At 42.1% G+C, this 23,485-nt stretch overlaps 1 protein-coding gene across 2 annotated transcripts; it reads left to right on the forward strand.

Moving 5' to 3' along the window:
* Positions 1-846: 846 nt before the first annotated feature.
* On the forward strand, positions 847-17,070 carry pcdh10b (protocadherin 10b). Of its 2 annotated transcripts, none has more exons than XM_076738991.1 (5): positions 847-3,928; positions 4,560-4,618; positions 4,862-4,968; positions 12,413-12,570; positions 15,680-17,070. In XM_076738991.1, exons 1-5 carry the CDS (start codon positions 1,415-1,417, stop codon positions 15,731-15,733), a joined length of 2,892 nt encoding a protein of 963 aa, XP_076595106.1. In that variant the 5' UTR covers positions 847-1,414; the 3' UTR covers positions 15,734-17,070. The 2 variants fall into 2 exon arrangements, with proteins under 2 accessions (XP_076595106.1, XP_076595107.1); XM_076738992.1 differs by having other exon boundaries at positions 850-3,763.
* Positions 17,071-23,485: the final 6,415 nt, after the last annotated feature.

A 23,485-nucleotide genomic window follows, 5' to 3' on the forward strand; every position in this document is an offset into this window, starting at 1 on the left:
AAAAAATGTCTTTTTGCCATTGCAATTTTTGCTTTGAAAAAAGCATAGTTGCAAATGTTCCAGATGCTGTCCACATGCCAAAGTATGCAGGGAAGTTTTTTTTCTCTCCTGAAGAGGACAGTCCTGATTTACTGCATCCAGCCATCCTCCAGCTTTACCTTTGCCTCCTGTCATTCCAACCATCCACACATAATAGTCCCTGTCTTGTAAAAGCCAGAAACTGCTAAATATCATTTTACTTGCATTTACACCGCTAGGGGTCGTATGAGGTCCGCAGATCTGTCGCTCTCCCTGCCTCTCTTGTCATGCTGCTGTGTGGCTGGAGGAGAGTTAATAACGTTATTACTACTGGGTGTAATTATAATGCACATCCTTAAGAGCACCACATGAATGGCGAAAGATTCCCTGCATACATATCACAACATTTGCATGCATTAACCCGGTTCGCCCAGCCTGTCCTTAGGCTCACACAGACCCTGCCACCACGTCAACAAGTCCCCCACTCGGTCTAATCACACATGGGTTCGTGAGATGACACGCTGGACATCACGGTAAGGTGGGGAGTGTGATCACGATTTGGCAGCTGAGGGATTAAAGTCACAAATGTCCAACCGTGTCGTTCCCTGGACCGCTTTTCTTTTGCGTCAGATGTACCAAAGTGAGTCCAGGCCGACCTTCGGGGAGGTAGAGAGAGAGGCGAGCGGTGAGTGAGACATGGGCAGAGCGGACGTTGATGGGCAACCCCGCCAACCAATCAGAAGAGAGCTCTCAACGTGATTTACTGCCGCGGGGGCTGCGAGGGGGAGGCGCGATGCAGGGAAAAAAGCAAATAGCTGAGTGAACAGCGTCAGTAGAGAGCGGAGTGGAGGTGACCGCAGTGAGGGAGCTGGGTGCCAAGAAGAGACACAGAGCCAGAAAAACAAAGAGGACAAGTCTGAAATTTATTGCCTCGTTAGGCATCATCACAGAAGAGAACATGTATGTCTTCTTTTACCTTCTATGGATTATGAGTTCTTTTTACCCAGTTCCCTTCCAGACTGGTTTCTTCACTCCAGCAGCAGTGCGCTTCATTGGAATGTGTGCTGTAGCGTCTCCGGGACGCGTCTGAAAAACAAGACAGAGGAGCGAGAATAGAGACCAAAAAAAAAAAGAAAAAAAAAAGAAGCCTCTACAGTCAGTAAAACTCCCTTAAAAATTCAACATGTATGTCTTTTAGTTGCGCAGGTTTCTCCCGACACCTCATACATTTTTGTTTACATTTTGAGACTTTTACGCATTTGGGAGAGTTTTGCCTCCCGACTCATATTCGTGATGGGAATTGAGATTTTGGACCATTAACAGAGGATAATACGCGTTACTTTTTTTTTCTTTTTTCTTTTTTCTTTTTTTAACCGAAGTGCACTTTTTTCCGGCGATGATTGTGCTTTTGATTGTCCTGTGCTTCACGGATAGAGTGCTCTCTCAGATACGCTACTCTGTGCCGGAGGAAGCGAATCATGGCACCTTGGTGGGGAATATTGCTGAGGACCTGGGGCTGGACCTTACCAAACTGGCCTCCCGCCGCTTCCAGGTGGTGCCCAGTTCTCGGACACCATACCTGGAGGTGAACCTGGAGAATGGCGTCCTTTTCGTCAATGAAAAAATCGATCGGGAGCAGATTTGCAAACAGAGTGCCAGCTGCCAGCTCAACATGGAGGTGTTCTTGGAGAACCCGCTGGAGCTGTTTCGGGTAGAAATCGAGGTGGTGGACATTAATGACAACCCTCCCAGCTTCCCGGAGACAGACATCACAGTGGAGATCTCAGAGAGCGCCACTCCGGGCACCCGTTTCCCCCTGGAGAGCGCATTCGACCCGGACGTGGGCTCTAACGCTTTACGCACGTATGATATCACCACTAACAACTACTTTTATCTGGACGTGCAGACCCAAACGGACGGAAACAAGTTCGCAGAGCTGGTGCTGGAAAAGCCGCTGGACCGGGAGCAGCAGGCGGCGCACAGGTATGTGCTGACCGCGGTGGACGGCGGTCAGCCTCCCCGGACTGGCACCGCGCTGCTCGTGGTCAAAGTACTGGATTCTAATGATAACGTACCGGTGTTTGACCAGCCCGTCTACACGGTGATCCTCTCGGAGAACGCACCGGTAGGCACGCTGGTCATACAGCTGAACGCCACCGACATGGACGACGGTTTAAACGGGGAGATAGTTTATTCTTTCAGCAACCACATCTCCAATCGCGTAAAGGATCTCTTCAGCATAGACCCGCGCACCGGCCGCATCGAAGTGCGCGGAGAGGTGGATTTCGAAGAGAGCAGTCTTTACCAGATCTTCGTCCAGGCCAAGGATTTGGGGCCAAACGCCGTGCCAGCGCACTGCAAAGTGCTTGTCAAAGTGACCGACATGAACGACAATGCACCGGAGATCACCTTCAGCACTGTCACCGAGTCGGTGAGCGAAAAGGCGGCTCCCGGTACTGTCATCGCGCTGCTGAGTGTAACGGACAGGGACGCAGAGGAGAACGGACAGATCCACGTGGAAATTCTCGGCGACGTTCCGTTCAAATTAAAATCCTCCTTTAGGAATTATTTCACCATAGTGACCGACGGGCCGTTGAACCGGGAGCAGGCGGACTCCTACTCTGTGACGGTGGTCGCGAGGGATAAAGGAGCGCCCTCTCTTGCCACCAGTAAGTCCATTCGAGTCCATGTGTCAGATGAGAACGACAACGCGCCCACATTTACGCAGCCCATATATGATGTGTATGTGACAGAGAATAACGTGCCAGGCGCGTACATTCATGCTGTGACCGCTCTGGACCCGGACATAGGTCAGAATGCGCTCATTAGTTACTCCATATTAGAGTGTGACATCCAGGGTATGTCAGTCAAAACTTATGTGTCCATCAACGAGGAGACAGGCTATCTGTATGCACTCAGGTCCTTTGATTATGAGCAGCTGAAGGATTTCACATTCATGGTCCAGGCGAGAGACGCAGGCACCCCAGAGCTTTCCTCCAACGCCACAGTCAAAGTCATAATCGTGGATCAGAATGACAATCCCCCCCTGGTGCTGGCCCCCCTGGGGAAGAATGGCACAGCCAAGGAACCCCTTCCTCGCTCAGCTGAGCCGGGCTACCTTGTGACCCGCATTGTGGCTATGGACGCGGATGACGGCGAGAATGCACGCCTATCCTACAGCATTCAGAGGGGGAACGAGAATGGCATGTTTAGGATGGACTGGAGGACAGGTGAGCTCCGGACAGCGAGGCGGGTGTCAGCTAAGCGAGACCCCCACCAGCTGTACGACCTGCTCATTGAGGTGAGAGACCATGGCCAGCCGCCGCTGTCTTCCAGCGCCAGTGTTCTTGTGATGCTGGTGGACAGTGTGACTGAAGGCCGTGGCAGCGGGGACCGGGGAGGCACTGCCAAGGCCAAAGACGGCACCCTGGACCTCACCCTCATCCTCATCATCGCTCTGGGTTCTGTCTCCTTCATCTTCCTCCTGGTCATGATTGTACTGGCTGTGCGCTGCCAGAAGGACAAAAAGCTCAACATTTACACCTGTCTGACCAGTGACTGCTGCCTGGGCTGCAATACCTGCTGTTCACGGCAGGGCCGGGCCCGCAAGAAAAAGCTCAGCAAGTCCGACATCATGCTGGTGCAAAGCACTGGTAACGTCAGTGGGGCCGGTACGGCTCAAGTCCCCGTGGAGGAATCAGGGAGCTTCGGCTCCCTCCACCAAAACCAGAACTATTGCTACCAGGTATGTCTGACTCCAGAGTCTGCCAAAACCGACCTCATGTTCCTAAAGCCGTGTAGTCCGTCTAGGAGCACAGACACCGATCACAACCCGTGCGGGGCCATAGTGACAGGGTACACAGACCAGCAGCCTGACATCATATCAAATGGCAGCATTTTAACAAACGAGGTAAGAGTCCCTCTCATACCTGCAGTTTAACCCCCCATTGTATTGAGAGTCCATTAGCATGTCTACAACCCGATTCATAGAAAGGACCTCCCATCAGACAAAAGAAGCCTGCCTGTTTGATAAAATTGAAATACATCTCTTCATGACGGATACCAAATATGTTTTATACCATCTCCCTTTTTTTCACTGCAGTTCAGTGGCATGTCATGTCTACAAGTGATGTTAATGACTGCTAACACACACAATATGCCACAACATCATCTGATTAATTTCCAGGAAAGGCATTAAAACAAACAGAATGATTAGACTCCCAGTTGCTGACATGTTGTCTTTTCTGAAGCAGAGAAGTGTGTAACAACGTAAGTGTGGTGCCTCAGAGGCTGCTGGTTGCTGTGGGTGCACCTTGTGTGTTTGCGTTTGTGACCCAGTCCCTGGGAGTATTCACATTGAGCCAAATATGTGAGACATATGTAGTGGTTGAACATAGCTCATGCTAGCTAATATCAACATGGAACTGTGTGGGTTGGATTCTGGCTTGAGGGGGGTGATTCTTTTTCCTGTTTTTCTATGCTAATAATGTTACACAAGGTGCTTGAGCGACACACTGAAAACTGACCCTTCTCTCTTTCAGATGAAACATCAGCGAGCTGAACTCAGCTACCTGGTTGACAGGCCACGGCGTGTCAACAGGTAAATAAGGAAATAAATTGTCGCTGCAGGCTTTCTGCTGCATGCTCTGTGTCATCCACCTGTCATAAAACTGTTTATTGCTTCTACTTCATTCATTGATAACACTCATTAATGCGATGATGCTCTAGATGATGAGATGGGATCAGAAAGATTAGAAAGGCACTGCAATAATCACAACTGCTGTTAGATGAAAACATCAAAATGCTAAATGAGGCTTTGATTTAATGTTCTCTTTAATTTCAGTTCGGCATTCCAGGAGGCAGACCTGGTCAGCTCCAAAGACAGCGGTCACGGAGACAGCGAGCAGGGAGACAGCGACCACGACGCCACCAACCGAGGCCATTCCTCTGGTTAGTACTGGCTTTGCTGCAACTGTACATGAACCGACTCTTTTTCACTATGAGTTTATTTGGTTTTTAAAGTTGCATATTTAGAGCAAAATCGATCGCTCTCTGGTTTCCGTAAGACTGGAATAGGCATTGCTGATTAGTATGTGGTTACTGTGTGACGTGGCTCCAGGAGCAGATTGTTGGCCGTCTCTACGGTGCTGAAATCTGGACTCTACTTACTCAGTTCCAGCCTCCACATTGTGTAGGTTGGAAAAATTAAAACTCATTTTAATAACATCACACACGGCCAGAGTCAGCATCACCTGATGCATTCAGTGTGTCCGACAACCAGCTCTGATTTTTCTCTCGTGACATGTTATTTCCTGTCATCCCTGAAAAAAAAATTGAGAAAAAGAAAATAAAAAGCTTGGGATGGCTGGTAACACAATCCTCTCCATAAGAGCTACCTCCAACTGCTCACGCTTGATGTGAGTGTGGCTCTTACTATTTGTTTCAGTCTTTTCTGACACATGATGATTTCGTATCGGCAGGCAGAATGCAAACCCTGGCGCTGTTTTTTGTAAATATGTGGCAGTGTTAATGATGAGCCCGCTCCCTGTGAGCTCGTCACTTGGTGCTGGAGACCACTTGATGAGACGTGATGGGCTTTTTGATGAGGCCTCACTCATGCTAGGAAGTGGACCAAATAGATTGTGGCCGTAGCAGACAAAACAGGCGATTCATTCGTTCATTAAATTAATTAAATCTCAGACTGCACTCCCTGCCTACTTTTTTTTTTCTCCCCTCCTCCCTGACCACATTCTTCCATGCTCGTCCCTTTTTTTTTCTTTTTTAATATTCCTTTCATAACGGATCCCATCAGAGCTCATACAATAGGGCCCCACTGACTTATGAATGCTGGTTTTATGTCTTCATTCAGTGGCAAGATTTTCTTTGGTGCGGGCTCTCTGTGGACAGAGCCTGTCATCATGTCTGGTCAGCCACAGCAGGGCCCCCTCGCCGTGCTAAATGGATCTTGCCTGCCACTTCCACTGTCACTCCACTAAGCCTAGATGGGTTACACAGATCTCAGTAAACAGAAACACACAGAGCTGAACACCCCTCCCTGCCTCCACAGCCCCTGTTTTAGCTCTAATAAGCTCAGTGGTAGACCTTCACAACTACCTCAGCTTTTTCTTCCTCACCACAGTTGAACGTTTTAACCCCTTATAAGGACTGAGTCAGCTGGCTGCTTTATATGGAGTTGTCCGATTTCAAGTACCTTAGTATTTCATGTGAACGCTGCCAGCCAGAGCTCATATCCTATTAGCAATAGTCACAATCTTTTATACAAGTAGGGCTGAGTATGATTTGAAATTTATATCTAAGTGATGTCAACACCAAATGGATAATTTTTTTGGTCCTTTACTTTGAGGAACATAAACTCTTCGCCATTTAACAAAGTAAAGCTGACAAATGTTAGGTGTTGTCTAAACATAAACAGCTGTACAAGAACTAAATAAAATTAATCTGGTAAAAGAAAACCATATAGAACCTGGCCAATGGCTGCATAGCAGGTCCCATGTCCCTCAACTTGATTTGGTTACAAGTCGATTAAATGTAAATTTCTACAAGAAATTGCACCTTGTGAGCATAATATCAATTAATATAAAAATATTAAGGTATTAACTATATGTCTGTATCGGAGACAATGATAATGTTAGCTAATGATGCTTGAGTTGTCCTTAAATCCTTTTCTATTTCAAGCTATATTAATCAAGTTGCCACCTACTAGTTGCCATAGTCAGGCTTTTGCTCAAGCCAGCTGCCCATGGAAATCAAACCTTGAAACAAGATTCTGACTCTGTGATTCCAGCTTCCCATATTGACAGTTCTTGATACTCGGCATTGCAAAGATGTTTTTATTTCCAATCAGGACAGAGCCAACTAGGTGCTTTATGTGCAATTTCGAGTGTGTTGGCAGTTCCATCCCTGCCTGTTAATGTTGTATGTCCAGTTGTGATGCAGTGGCAGGCCCAGCAGAACTTCACTGCTGACTTTTAGTAACCTTGGCGTAGCAAATTGGATACAGTTGCTTTGTTGCAGAGTTATCGGCCAGCTTAGTGCCTTTAAACAGATTATTTGCTGTGCATTAAGTCTTTGTTTGATTAGGATAATTGATAGCGTGGCTTAGTGTCTCGCAATTCTGCTCTCACAATGCTGATAGAAGAACACAGGCGTGAGTGCTAATTGAGTTTGTCAGCAGCGAGCACACTCAAAACGTGTCAGTGTTTCATAAATGCTAATGTTAAATAAACATGTTTCCATGTCATCCATCACAGTGGCGTGTTAGCCTTTTCTCTTGGCTTTGACAGGGGTCTTCATTTCTGCTGCTGGCTGTGTTGTTGTGCCAACATTTTCTGCTGCTTCAGGCTGTGTGCTCGGTTGTTCCCTCATCAAAACCACTCAATTTTTCCTCAAGGAAGCACAGTCAAATAGAGTCCATACATCACCGTTACAGGGTAAAATCTATCTATCTATCTATCTATCTAGCTATCTATCTATATATATATATATCTATATATATATAATATATATATATATATAGATATATATAGATATATATAGATATATATATATGCCATGTGTATTACCATGCCACAATGTCTTTTTTTACATCAATTCATACCTAGTTGGAATAAAATTTGGGCCTAATATAGGAAGCAAACACCTTATTTTCAGTGCAGGGTCTTTGGTGGAGAGAGAGAGAGAGAGAGAGAGAGAGAGTGGGACAGAGAGAGGAGGATTTGCAATAAAGGTCAAAAGCAGGATTCAAATGAACAAATACTGCGCATTATGTGACATTATACACTACTGTATGGAGATATGTGTGTAGTGATAGCAGAGATTATGTGAAGGCACCATAATTTCAGTGTAACTGCATGTTTTAGTTATGTTAAAAAAGATGAGAAATACATAAATATTATATTTAGCATTAATGCTACGCTTTTATTTTTATCACACCTACCAATATTACCAGTACTACTATTTAACATATAGTAGTAAAATGTTCAGAATGTACTACCTCCTCCTCCGTTTTACATAACTTAACAGTGTCTCAGGTCTGCATTGCTACTGTACAAAATACTGTTAAAAATAATGTTAAAGACAATGACAAATATGCCTCACAAAGTGCCACAGCCCAAATTATATACGCATCCCATATAAGCAACATTTTAGTAATTTTAATGCCAGTCGAAGTGGAATTGATTTTAACCTTCATCTGTAACTGAGCACCATGTTTTATAAAAACCTTCATATGTTTCATACAATATATAACATCTCAGTATCGTCAAACAATTATAGTGGAATAAGAAGTGCAATCTGAAATGTAGTGGAATAAAAGCATAACTGGCATATAATTGATGTATTAGAGTAAAGTAGTTCCAAAATGCACCTGCTTTAAGTATAGTACTTCATTAAGTGAAAGAAAAAGAAGCTGTTCTTCACATAACAGGAACTGCAACCAGCTTAATTTACTTGAAAAATTATTTCAGTGATTGATCAGCTCTGAAAACTGTCAGTTTATTTTGTGATTATCAAAACATTGACTAAAATTGACTAATTTCAACTCAACATATGGGCATCCTTTTTGTAAAAACTTTTGAGTGTCAAACTCTTGACCTTTGAAATAGTAATTTGACAAAACAAATCCTAACTCAAGGTCCACCTATAAGCTTTTCTGGCGCTTTCTATATAGCCAATGTCACGCACTTGGAGAAGATTGAGTCGAGGCACTTATCCACTTTTCTTTCCTCCCCTCCACCCGCTACCCCAACTCCACTCCCACTTCTATGATGAATTCCTTCTTAGGCCTGCAGTTCACGTTATCACCGTGGTAACAGCTCGCTGATCAGTAATTCATTTTTCAGACCTCTGCATACCAATTACCAAATGAAGGTTATTATCGAGACTTTATGTTTGCCCTGTGCGAGCGCTGTGCAGAATGATAAAATGAGATGAAGCGTCAGTAGTAACGAGGGTCAGCGCTCTTCAAGATCGCATTACCCTCCCCTCCCTCTGTCTACTTGTTGGCCTCTCTGCGTGTTTTTGGCTAAGTACGAGACATGTTGACACAGTTCTTTTTCATCCCATGTTGAAATGGAGAGCAGATACTGTACTCTGCAGCCGGTCGAAGCTGACTGTTTGCTCTGAGAAAATTGTTGGTGAACTATGTAGTGGAGCGATAAGGGCATTACCCACAACCTTTGTTCACATTTTAAGCACAGTTCAGACTGTGTGTGTGTGTGTGTGTGTGTGTGTGTGTGTGTGTGTGTGTGTGGCAAAGGGCTCAGTTGTAGAGCTGAAGTGTTTTTGTCCTCAGGATTTGATGGACTGTCTAATGTGCCAGGGGAACATCTAATTTTGCCAAAATGTCAAAAAATATCAAGATGTCTTGATCCAGCTTCGTGGCTTAAATTACTCTCCCCATCCCTCTGTCTTTCTTCCTCGCTCTCTGTGTATGTGTGCAAGAGTCTTATCTCTCTGACAGAGTCTAAATGCCACATTTCCCATTCCCATTTTAAGTATTAACACAGCATCCATTTTGTAATGGAAGCAGAGCTCTGTGTCCTCCTTCCATGTTTTTTTGCTGCCCACAATGCAGCGCTCCATGCATGTCCAGGTACACTGATACAGTACTGTATGTCAGCGAGCAGTATGCATTCTAGTTGCTCCTCCATCAAGCAGTACAGTATGTTGTTTCTTCCTGTGTAAGAGGCCATATTAAAATGTAATGTGATGGTGTATTTATGGCATGTTGGTTAATATTTAATAACCCTCTCGTTAGGAGACTGGGCACTTTTCCAAGCTGCTAGTGACGGCAAGCCAAATTAATCCGCTTTGTAACAAAGCAAATTCCCCCTTTGCTGACTGCTGCAGACACACACCAAAATGCGCGCACACACACACACACACACACACACACACACACACACACACACACACTGTGCTTACTGGGATGGCAGCAGTCTTAGCCTAATCAGTCTGTATTCAGAGGGATTAGCAGCAGATAGCCCTAGCTGGACAGTTCAGATTGTAGCCCCAAACAGCAACTCAGACACACATACATAACAAGGGGATTTAGGTTTCAAAATACAAGCAAACACAAGATCTAGGCCCAACTGCAAAAAACATATGGGGCAATGAAAACACAATTTAGCTTAAGGCTTACACTCAGCCTAAAAAGCTGCGCTGAACAGCAAACGTTCCTACTAACGCTGTTCCGCTTTGCTCTCTGACAAAAGGTGATTTCCTCACTGAGAATTCCAGCCATTAAAACCCTTCACAAATAATTACTGCACATGAAAGAGAACAAGCTCAGACTGGTTTTCAGTTGTACCTGCAACCAGCCTTTAATGGAGGACATTAGGTTTTGTAAAGGAAGTTAGACTAAGGGCCCGGGACAGGGTCAGTATGGGTAATCCAATACCACCGAGTTTGTGGGTGGGTTTATCTAATGCCCAGGCTAAAGGGAGCATGGGTAGTTCACTGGCAATAACTTTATAGACTGCACCCACACACAAACTCCGCTAAGTCATATACATTTTTTCCAGATGCATGATGGTGCAAATACAAAGCCATTGCAAACATCCAGTGATCTGCGATACTTTGCATCTGATTGAAGATATATTTGAAAGCACTGGCAATCTGTCTGTCCGTCTTGGGACCAAGGCCTTAACCGCCGTCAGGTCATGCCTTTAGTATTTTATCCACTGGGAATTTTAACATTCTACAATTAAAAACGTGAAAGGGAATTTAGATGTACACGTCTGGAAATAATTTACAAAAACTATAAATAAATGATTGAACAAACAAAATATGACAAAATCTAATGATGAATAAGTTTTACATCTTAATGACTCCAGTAAATCTAAAATCATTTACCTTTCATAATCCCCTTTACTGAGTGGCTCCTCTTTAATTATACATGTCTATTTTTTTTGTTTTTTAGTGCTTTCAAATCATTTAGAACAGGGAGATGTTGAAGCATTTTGATGGGACATCACCCCTGTCCCCACACCTGTCCCTATTACCCCTTTCTACAGAAGAGAGTTCATATTATGTACTGATGCAGCAATCGTGATATTGAATGCTGAATGACTCTAAATGTCTTGTTTTTCGTAATGACGTTGTTTTAAAATCCTTTGTTTCCTATTTACTAAAAGACGATGCTCCACATTTAAAAATGACACTTTCATTGCTTTGAAAAGTAGTTTAAAAAAAGGTGCATACCAAGTGACTGTGAAAATACCAATACTACATTGTAAAAATACTCCATTACAAAGTAAAAATCTTGAGATAAAAATTTCATGTACTTTCAACAAAATGTGTAGCACCTTAAATAGTAAATGAAAGTACCTGAAAATGTTCAATCAAATAAAGAACATTCACTTTAATAAATCCAACTCTGTAATCTCCGATTCGGAAGAGCTAAATGACATCTCAAAATTAAAAATACTCATTAGAGAAAGAGACACATCAGGGCACATTCTGCCCAGTATATATCAAGATGCCTAACCTGGGGGACAGTGACCGACCTAGACACACACTGGCGCATTCAGGAGCACACACACACACACACACACACACACACAAACAGACACATGTATAGTCAGATAAAAAAATTTTGCAAAGATTTTTAGTTCAAAATTATTTGTGATTTTTAACTGCAAATCAACTTGAAATGTAAACTTGCAAGTTGTGTATATATATATATACACACTGTATATAGCTCAGTGGTTAGCACTACTGACAAGAAGGTCTGCATCATCGTATTTATCTATATGTATATACATATACATTTATGATGATGACATTATATATATACATATGTATATATATATATAACGCCCATTTATATACTAGACTCAGAGATGAACTGATTCGCATTTGGTGGTCAAAGGTCAACGGTCACTGTGACCCCACAAAGCACATTTATAACTCAAGTATTCATACACTAATTAAGTCAAAATTTATATGTGTGTGTGAAATTTTTGTCTTAATGAGTATATGAAGTATATATATGTGTGTGTGTGTGTGTGTGTGTGTGTGTGTGTGTGTATATATATATATATATATTTTTTTTTTTGTATTATTATTTTTTTACAAGGAGTTAAGGCAGAGTCACAAGTTCCAAGAGTCTTTCTTTCACAGTTTTTAACTGTGCATGTGTGTATGTGCCCGTGTGTGTGATTGCATAGTTGTCTTTGATCTTAACGATATCGAAAGACAAAGCACAGAAATGAGGAATCAAAGACCAGGTTGCATAAATACATACTGCTAAAGTCTTGTGCAAATGTGTCAGTTGGAGTTTGTGTGTGTGCATGTGGTGCAGGTATCATGTTTCCTGTTTGTCTTGCTGAAGACTTTTTCCCCACCCTCCCAAACCTTCTCTCCTCGACAGGCGCAGATCTGTTCTCTAACTGCACGGAGGAGTGTAAGGCCCTCGGACACTCTGATCGCTGCTGGATGCCAAGCTTTGTGCCCTCCGAGGGGCGCCAGGGCCCAGACTACCGCAGCAACCTCCATGTGCCTGGCATGGACTCAGTCCCGGACACAGAGGTATTTGAAAGCCCTGAGCAAACAGCTGACAAGTCATTCTCCACCTTTGGCAAGGAGATGCCTCTCAGTCATCAACACTTCCACCATCACCAAAACCATCACCACCACTTTCTCAAAAATCATCACCTCAGCTATCACCAGGGCTCCCTAGAGAGGAAAGAGTTGGAATCATTTCTGCCCTGCTTCAGTGCACCTTATAACCCATCTTGTGTAAGTGAGTATTGTGTTTTACTCTGGCCTAAGTGCCCACCCTGCACTCTGATCTGGTGATTGAATTAAATGAAAAAGAAAACATTCCAAATTAAATTTTCTCCCTGGATTGGCTGGCAGAAGAAAGCGTGAAATTCATTTCAGGTCTGACCCCTATTCTGTCAGCCCTCTTGTCAGAGTGTTTAACTCTTTCCTCTTCCTCAAGCATCTCCACTATCTCTGACTGTGATGATCATATCTTCCCTCACCTACCATTTCAGTTCACCCTTCTATATTTGTGAGGACCCTCACTGACATAATGCATTCCCCAGCCCCTTACCCTAGCATTAACCATCACAACTAAATGCCTAACTCTTACCCTAACCCCAACCTAAGCCTAATTTTAACCCCTTAAAACCAAGTCTCAACCCTCAAACGTTTTGAAGTTGTGAGGACTGGCCAAAACGTCCTCACTTTCCACAAATACCCTCAGTCTGTTGGTTAAAGGCTTGCTCTGGTCCTCACTATGTAGCAAGTACAAGTACACAAGCACACAGACACACAAACACAGACACACACACACACACACATATGCAAACCTCCAGCACTAACTGGCTTGTGGGCCTTTCCAAATTAAACATGCCAAAAGCAATTGTGATCTAAAAGGTTTCTTTGATGTGGGTGGAGATGGTAGCATTAAGGAAGCACTGTCTCATTATGGAAAATGGCTGCTGTAATATAAGAGAAAGTGGCCCTCTCATGAAGCTCTGCAATGAAAACTGCTTTCAACCAGTGAAGAAGAGCAGTGAGCTCATTCTCATTCGGTGGATGTCAGTGTGTTGGAGCGAGGATCAAAAAAACAGTTTTAGATAATTGCAGAGTAAAAAAAACAAGGGAAAAGGCAAATTTCCCAAGGAATTACTGTTTCTATACTCTTATTCAAAGGCCACAAAGAGATACATCCTCAATCACTGCAATTTGGTGATAATGCTTAATTGTAATTTTGTCAAGCAGTGCCTGAAGAGGTTCCCTCTCTCATCATCCAACACAGCAAGCTGCAATTGTCAAACTGTCAGAGCACCGTTGCTTCCTCACTACCATCATTTAAAACTACGGCATGCTGTTAGGAACAGCAGGATTTTTTTTCCAATTAATGTTTAATTCATTTGCTGTATTTTTTTTTATTTTTTAATTCTGGATCAAAATGTTATATTGAGCAGCCTACCAAGTGCTCACATTGGAATTTCTGACTCTTTAAAAAAAGGTTGTTCTCGCACACAGTGTGCTGGCAGTGTCCTCACAGAGAATGCTTATCAAGTTTAAGTTAACTTTGAGTGAAATGCAGGGCATTCCAAGGTTATAAGATTGTATTGATTACAATGAAGAATTACATCTATTATGTATTTCAACAGAATAAGATCAGTACTTGTAGAATAAAGAACCAGCAATTAAAACAGTAAAGAATAAAAATAAAAACATCAGTCAAGTATAACAGTTGTGTGAAAAGAAGATGGTGTCGCTTAATAGGAATAATATGCCAAAATCATCTAACTGAATTTAAAATTAACAGAAAGTGGAACTGAAAAGTTTTTATGAGTTTAAGGGGTTCAGATATGATACTTGAAATCAACTTTGTGTAACTTACGGAATAGGAGCATGATATTGATTAAGGGCTTGAGGTTAATAGAGCGGAAATGTAATCCAACAGTGTAAGATGAGGAAATATAAAATAAAGCATCAGTAATTACAACAGAAAAAATGAAAAGAAAAATCAATGACATATAACAGTTGTTGTTATAAAAGGCTATGTTGTTCATTGACAAGAATATATCAACACTATCTAATGGAATATAAAAATGGAAGGGTTTAAACATGATATAAGAAATACATATCATGTAAATTTGAACTTCTCATGCAACCAAACATCAAGCAGCAACCATTAAACAAGTTTCAGATTATCATCATTTCTGTGTTTTCCCCTTTACGCTTGTCAACCTTCAATTTGTATGCTGCTCCGGTTCTAATAGTTACCATGGATGTGCTTATTATGTGCTTATGATGCAGCACTTGATGTGGAGGGCTCCTGATATCACTGCTTTTCCCACGAACACAGCCACTCATTCCTCTTTCAAAGTAGATCACTGTGGGCCTTATGCTAATGAGTGTGGGGGCAGCAATGAGGGGTGGATAATGGCAAAGTGGGAACAACAGTCAGAGAGAAGGCTGGGTGGGGAAGTGGGGAGAGGAGTGGTAAGAGGAGGAAAGGATAGAATGATGATTCCAAGAGGCTGAAGCTCCCTAATCTGATCTAGTCAGCCAGTGATACACAGAGACTCTTTTGTCCCAGGAGGTGCAGGCCTGGGCCCGGGGATGAGCGGGGGATGATAGCCAGAGCCCAGTGATTATCATCATCTCAACTCAAACAACATGGAGGTGGGGGACAAAGGCGGCGGCGGCAGCGGGGGGTCGGGGGGTGGGATGAATGAGAGGTTCAGCTCTAGTCTTGTTGTTGTCCTAAATAAATTGGCCATGCAATATTTACCAGCTCACCCCCTCCACTGTTCCCATAACCCCCCCACTGCACACACACACACACACACACACACACACACACACACACACACAGACCAACACATAGTCACACATATATTATCATATTATCCATGAGTGAATTGAAATGGCACAGCTGAGGGATGTGAGACTTCCTACCCCATATTGTGCATGTGTGAACCCTCTAATTCTGTGTGAATGAGGCCATTTGAGTGCCATTTTTAATTCTTTTCTGTTTTCTGTCATCCCTCTCAGACAAATTGACACACTCTACACACACACACACACACACATACACACACACACACACACACACACACACACACTCACACTCACAGCTAACCAGGCTTTTTTTCTCTGCTTCTTGCAGCGAGGAAAAGGGTTTGCTAGCTCCTTTCGCGTGGATATACCGGAGACCGCGTGACTTTGCACAATCACTCCTCGACGGCCAAGGCTATAAAAACAAACATCAAGTTGTCAACCTATATAGCCCTCCCTACCCTCATCCCTACTCACCCCCCCAAAAAAGTAAGAAAGAAAACACACTCAACTCCACACAAAATGAGGGATCACCCAATTAAGGAACTAACAGTTTCTTTCTTTCTGGAATTCCTTGGAGCACTGCCGGGCTTTGGAGGCACTCCACTCTTGGGATTAGGAGAGGACTGGTATGGGGGAGGGGGGTTGGGATGGATGGGTGCAAGCAGGTAGATAGCCTTATCAGAAGGACCCAATTGTCTCAGCAGGACTGAGAATCTAACAGAGGAGGGAGGACATTGATGACAGAGAGATAAAAATGGACACTGATCTCTCTGTCTTTTTCCAATCTGTGTGTGCCTGTTTACAGCACTGGTGTATACATCTTTGAGGAAAATAAAACCAGATGAGGACTGTATGTGTGTACTGAAAGACAAATCGAGACAAGAGCCACCCAGAGAAACCACCACTGAGCCCTTTAGGCGTTTGTACTTGCAGACAGATGCCAAATTGTACAGGAGAATCTTTGTGCATTTCAAAATGCAATACCACGGTTTTAGATTTTTCTATTCTGTTTGTGTGGTCAGGTGTCTCTATTCCTATCTACTTTAAAATTTGTAAGAAAAGACTGTGGGCAAGATATTTTTTTATTTATGTTTTTATTTTTTAATTCTAAGTTCTTTTTATTTTTTGTTCTTTTGTTTTGGGTTTGGTCTGTTCACCTTATTGTGGGCTTGGACAGTGTTTGGCCTACACTTTTCTGATTCTGAGACATCAAGTAGTTTCTATCATGTGTGAGAAGTGTTTACTGTACTCATTTAAAAAGTTTCAAGCTGAATATAAAACTATATATAAATCTATCTATCTACTTGTTCTGAAGGCGTGCTATCCATTTGCTGGGTTCCACATTCTGATTCAGAGGTTTGACTCTTGTTTAAGTGCCCCTGTGGAAGGCTTTTTGTTTTTCTCAGTGGGAGACATTAATAGAGACAGAACAGCCTTAGCAGATGTAAAACTTATGTTCCCATTGTTTAACATTATTTAATTATTTTTTTCCACATTTGGATATTGATAAAGATCATGTCTATTAATAAAAATGAGATCATTTAGATTGAAATCCATGGTAATTTTGTGTCATTGTAACCAAAACCTTAAAGGTCCATTTATAAAGAAACAGAGCAAAAACATGGCCAAATGCAAAGGGTGTTGTACACAATGTAGTGGGATCCAGAATACACACATTACACACCAATATGCCAACAATAAACTGAAAAATGGTGAAAATGAAGGTCTTGTGTGCTTTTATTTTTACTTATTTTCCAAAAGTGCAAGAAAAAGTCAGACTTGAAGTGACCTGATTTAAGGAATTCACTGCTTCCTTTGTTTATGTCTCCTCAGCCAGGGCTTTATATCCCAGAGCAAAACGAGAAACTGCCCTAGAGCACCAGTCCTCCACAGACTCCAAAAGCATCTAGTTCACCGTGTGACAGCTACTTTTAGATCATTTGATTAATTGCAAACTTGTCAGGAAAGTTGCATGAAGCACAACTGATATACAGTATAATAAAGCAGGTCTTACATTACTGACTATCATCACCAGTTTTTAAATTCGCAATGCACATTTTTACAGTTTATAACAAATCAGATTCAGGCTCCTGCTGTGATGACATAGTTTTCAAAAGAGCACACAAGATCACAAAATGTAATGCATTGTTGATGGACTGTATTTAGTAGTCCATAGATCAACTGAGCCACAGCTGATTTAAAAAAAAAAAAAAAAGAACGAAAAGAAAAAAGAAAGAAAGAAACAGTGGCTGAAGAGGTATGCAGACATACTGTATTCATGGAAATGTTTCAGCATTCAATATTTTGCATAAGTAAAAGTGCAAAATGTAAAGCTGTAACTTATTACTAATGCAGTAACATGTAAGCAGTATGTTAATACTGTGTTTAGGTATTTATTGTATTGAGTCATTATCATAAATATATTTCCATTTCACTACCTCATCACTGATTCAGGGTTTAGAACTCAGAATCTCAGTATCATGAGAAACAATTCTGTAATGTGAAAAACACATAACTGCCACATGAGGTCATGCTTTTTTTTTTTTTTTTTTTTATCTTTTATGTCACTGAGCAGTTATGGTGTATTCATCCTCCTGTAACAATGAATGTCCTCAGTAAAGTACACGGTCACTCTTATTAACTCTGCATAATGGAATTTGTACAACAATGTGTACAGTTTGGTACATGCAAGGCAGATTATGCGCATGAGAAATTAGTTTTGCTGCTGGGTGAAGCTCTGGCCCTTTGCGAGATGATATATTTTATCAGACCACAAGGCCAGACTCGTCATTTGGGTTATACGACAGAGGTTTTCAACGCTGTAAACCTTTTACAAATTGATATTTTATTTGGAGCTGTCAAGTCATGCAAATAAAAACACTTAATTCTCTTCATGAGTGCCACCAGAGTGTACTGATTGAGATAAGTGATTAAAGCTTTCCAGCAGACTAATCTGAGCTTGAAATGAACACTTGTGATTACTTCCCCAAAACATGATAATGGGCGAACATGACCTCAATATGTTCAGTATGTTGAATTACAAATCAAGAAAGAAATCATCTGTATCGTCCTTCACTGTCTCCTCTGTTGTGTCAACACACATTCACTAATCCACTGTCCCTTTTTACTGCAGCCAAGTAGATTTAGGAGATCTTGTATTTTTGTTTATTTCTTTTTTTCTGTCTGAGGTAGATGTTGCAGCTGTAATCCAAGGTAGATTATGGTATCTACAGATGGTGACAAACCAGTAATGCAGTAGAGTTCAGATGCACAGGCTAAACCATCTGTAGTCCTGTTTAATCTTCTAGAACATGTTGAATATTCATCAATTTGTTGATCTGATGCTGACAAAAGCCTGTGTTGGTACACACTATAAATATTAGAGCAAACATGGAGGAGGAGTAAATAGCACTGATGAAATTTCTCATCGTGTCTTTTTTTTGGCTTCAGATTCCCATTCTGATGTTAAATATAGGATGACAAATAGTGAAGAACTGCAGTGCGAACTGCTAGCCCAGGCCCCTTTGTTGCTGCGTAATGAGTGCAGAGCTATCAAAGCAGCACCATTTAGAGTGAGGACAAAAGTTTAACGGAGAGCAAGTCCAGTATAATCATATCTATTTTCTTGTTAAATGGAAGCTATTCTATTTGACCTCCACTCGACGTTAATCTCTGTCACAAACCGAAAAGTTTTAATTTCCATGTGCGTTACTGCACACCAGGCTCCAAATGAGAAAAACCAATAGAGTATAATGAAAGATAATTTAAGAACAAAAAAAGAGAGACTTACAATTCCCCAAACAAACGGGAGGATTTGAAGAGAGGCAGACGGTGAAATAGAGAGAGTGACTTCTCTTTCTATTTCCGGTGACTTGGGGAAAGGGGGGCGTAATTCTGATAGTGAGTTTCAAAGTCACTCACTTCACAAAGGCAAAGCGAATTATAGGAGGCTGAACTTTTTCATGTCAGAGCTCTCCTCTTTTGCAGATGCCGTTGGACACAAAAAAAGTCATCACGGTGAATCGGTGCTGGAATTCCTCGCTGATCAGTATGGGTGGAAATAAAACCGCAGGCAAATGTGGCTGGTCTGCATGAAGGTTGATTATGGGCTCTTCGGATGTGGATGAATGAGTGACGGGCCTTGAACAAATATCAGCAGGAAAGACAGGACAGGAAACTACAGCAAACTATGTTACACTGCCATTTTGGGTTTCTTGAAGGCACTGGAAACTTATTTTCTCAATCACCTTCTTACTCTGGTAAGTAAGATCATGTCCTTTGCAAACATCGGGCCAGTTTTGCTCATTACAAAAAAGATTTCTATATTGTGTGTTTTTATCTTTTGTTTTGCTGCTTCTTTACTCGTTTTACAAAGATGCGTCCTGATCCCCAGAATTATACAGTATTTTCTTATTTGAACAAGCAAGCGAAAGAGTACTTAGCACAAAGCTACTTTACACAAGAGAAACAGGAATTCAGCATACACAATATAGTTTCCTAATATTCATTGTTATTCACTTGGGGAAACACACACACACACACACACACACACACACACACACAAACACAAGAAAACTGCAATGAACCAGCATGGTAATACTCTTTTATTCATTTTGCACAGGCATAAACAGGATGGTCTGAGTGCAACATTTTCCGAAGAGCATCTTTCAGAGAAATGGAACTAGCAAAGTAAAAATGACCTTACATCGTCTCACAAAAGGAACCAGTGCCCTATAACCATCCCACCCTACCCTCCTACTACAGCCCCTTCACAGGTATCACATACATCTGTGCTACTACTGACAAACAGAGGCAGAGTGCTATTTGTTTAAGTGTCATGTATGATACCATGCATGATATTATGTATTTAAAAACATGAAATGGAGAGAGAGGTTGGTGAGAGGAACAAACCTGTGCAGACCACCTCCCAACTCACCAATGATGGTTTGAAATACAACTGTGAATCATAGTGAGGCTGAAAGCTTAATCATGAACAAGGAGGACATTCTGATATCTGAGGTGCAGGTGGGGGCATTGGAATGAGGGAGTGTACCTTTACATGGGGGGAGGCCTCTCATCACAACTCTGTTCCTCACTGTGTGTGCGCGCACACGAGTGTGTTCGTGTGTGTCTCTGCATAAGAGGGAGTGTCAGTTTAAATTATAAGCAAATGAGGCTAAAATAGAAGTAGTTACAGTGAAAAATGTGTTTTACTTCCCTCTTTCTATTCCATATTTTTTTAATGTATTGCAGATTGTTAGGCCAATGTTTTCTACAACTGTTTCTACAAAGGTTTTGGACAGTCATACCATTTTCAGACATGGAGTACGTAACTTTGCTGGCTTATGTTAATGTTCCATATGGCTTCATTCAGACACGACACGACATTTAGGGAAAGAGCTGCTATGCTTTTGTGGTATTTGTCACCAGGTACATCAGGGAGAGAGAGAGAAGAGCAGTGAGTTTAAAATACTCTGACAATGAGTAAGAAGAGTGTTTTAGCTCCCTCACAGGCTGCTGATGGATATTAAAATTTATTTTGCAATTGAAGCCTTAATTAAGGACCCCCATGAGCTTGAGAGATGCTTGACACCACTTCTGAATCCGCTGATCTTGGCTGATGACTGATATTCATCATTTCATCATTTCACATTATTAGATATAGCCTGTTATACTGTTTAATATGAGACATTGAATGACACAATGTTAAGTTGGAATCCTCATTTAATTCCTATTAGCTCACATGCTGTATGTAAAACATTTTGCCAGATCCAAGGAGGGTTGGCTGAACTTGGTTGTACAACCTTAAAAAAGGGTTCTGGCTCCTTCAGTTCTAACTGACCGGTGGGGAGTCCCAGGTATTTCACCTCTGTGGTGTCATCATCAAGGGCATTGATATCACTTGAGTCATTTGTGATCTGGCTGTGTTTACTTGTTGGATTCACCTGAGCCAGAATGTGGAAGACAGTCATTGGAGTTGTCACAAGGCCAACTGTAAATAGTTGTTCAGTCTCTTGGGAAGGCGAGAAAGGACAGTGTTGTAGGTTGGGGATAAATGGTGTTGTGGACCTCCTCCTTTGTTGAGGGATGGTTTCTCTATTTTTACATAAACAGTCTCCTTCACCCCTCTTTCAAACCATCTGTCCTCCCTGTCCAAAACATGTACATTGTTGTCTTCCAATGCGTGTCCCTATCTTTCAGGTGTAAGTAAACTGCTTAATCTTGACCTGAGGAGTTGGCCCTCATGTGTGAGCCATGCCTGTAAACTTAAGATTATAAACACATAAACACACAGTGATCAGAGATGACCACAGCAGTTGTAGCCCACAGTGCTGATATTCTCTGTGGATCATTCTCACCCCTCCTCCCCCACTCCCCAACTTAGAAGAAAACAAACACAAATACTCCACACACCTCCAGACACTCCGTGGTGCCCCAACTTGCCCCGGTCTGGACTGGCTCCAGCCAACATGCCCTTAAGGGGGAGAATGTGGGAGAGCAAGGGGTCGGGTGAGCAGCCACCCACGATGGAGGCTGTTTAGTGTCATAGTGATCACACACGCACACACACACACACACACACACACACACACACACACACACACACCAGTGATAAAGGCTGACATGTCTTAATGGTGTTGTCCAGCTGGGTCCTGCTGTGGACGTTCATGTGGCCTGAGGCAAGAAGATGCAGTGGCACACAGATTGTGTTCAGTTCACTGGCAGCAGTTAGTTTGCTGTTTTTGTTTGATGTTGTAGCTGAGTTCAGCTTCAATTGAGTTAATTTCCTCTGGGCTTTAGTGTTGTTTATTTTTATATTTTGTTTCATTCAGATAAGGGATGTTGATTTCAGAGGATGTATATTCACAGATGATCTGTAGTGAGCCACTTTCTGTTTTTTAATATGACTTTATCCTTTTTTATATATTAAATACAAGGTTGTTTAGAGATTTTTAAGGGTTCTTACTAGAATTATCCAGATTTTTCTTTTCTTTCGTGGTGAAAGAGGACAATGTACACCTAACGTTAGTGTCCTCCAGTGAAACAGGCAGGCCCCCAACAGCCATAGACCCTGAATGCCCTGTTCACCCGAATATGATGTGTTTGAAGACTGGCTGTGTTTGCCTTTTATACTTCTTTTTTCTTTTTTTTGCTTGATTCGTGAATGACATGAACATGTCCAATTTAGTTCCAGTGTAAAATTTTAAACCCACATCTCAACAGGACTTTGGATCTATCAGCTTGTTTCACATGCAGGGCAAATATTTGAAATGTACAACCTTTACCAACCTGAATCACCCTCCTTTGTGCATATCCATAGAGATGTTTGAGAGTATATTTGCAGAAATGCAATGTGGGCATCTCTCAAACGAAGAGAACCAATCTTTGTAGTCTTAAACTGTCACAGTGCATTCTTACCGCTGCCATTTCCTTGTCATCTGCTTACCTGCTCAGCCATTACTTTTCCACTCTTACACCCCTTGCCAGCCACACACACACCTACTCATTCACCTGATCCTGAAATGATTCTCATTACCAATCAACCCAGTATGTAAGCTCCTCTGCCACTCTCACTCTTTGCTAGATTATTCTTTGCTCTTATGCAAGATGTTCCAGCATTTACCTTTGGCCTGATCTCTCATTAGGGGATCTGCCTGCCTTTGACTTTGCCTGATCTTCTGTTCCCAGTAAATACCTCTGTCTTCAGTATCTGACTCAGTGTTTTGCCCTGCACTTCCTGGATCTCTGCCTGTTTGTGACAGTTGAATGTTTGGCTCGTCAAACATTTCAAGAGACTCTCAATAGTTCTGAACAGAATATTGATCTGTACTATGGCTTATTCGTCTCTGTCATGCCTGAGATCAAAGTCAGTGAAAGCGATTTCCGTGTACTGGTGGTGCTGCAATTGGGTCCTTAACCAACCCGTTACATAAGCTTGATGACAATGCATTTTTGAGAAGATCCAGAAGAGAAGAGAAGAGATTTGACAAATGCTGAACTTGGATATGCCATAATGTGTATCTTTTTATGTGATTTTTACCATGTGAAGTTCTTTTTGTTTGTCTGATTTGGGTTACTACAGTAAAAATGTTTTTGCCAAGAAATCTGCTCCTTGCGTATTGAGGATTCTTAT

Source organism: Chaetodon auriga, chromosome 9, assembly GCF_051107435.1.
Source record: "Chaetodon auriga isolate fChaAug3 chromosome 9, fChaAug3.hap1, whole genome shotgun sequence".
Classification (NCBI taxonomy): Eukaryota; Metazoa; Chordata; class Actinopteri; order Chaetodontiformes; family Chaetodontidae; genus Chaetodon; species Chaetodon auriga.

What these genes read in the sequence shown, in the direction of transcription:
- pcdh10b (XM_076738991.1), top strand. Translation starts at nt 1,415, where the DNA reads ATGATTGTGCTTTTGATTGTCCTGTGCTTCACGGATAGAGTGCTCTCT. An exon ending in AGGCCACGGCGTGTCAACAG is followed by an intron (nt 4,619 to 4,861) that starts GTAAATAAGGAA and finishes CTTTAATTTCAG; the next exon opens with TTCGGCATTCCAGGAGGCAG. An exon ending in CAACCGAGGCCATTCCTCTG is followed by an intron (nt 4,969 to 12,412) that starts GTTAGTACTGGC and finishes TCTCCTCGACAG; the next exon opens with GCGCAGATCTGTTCTCTAAC.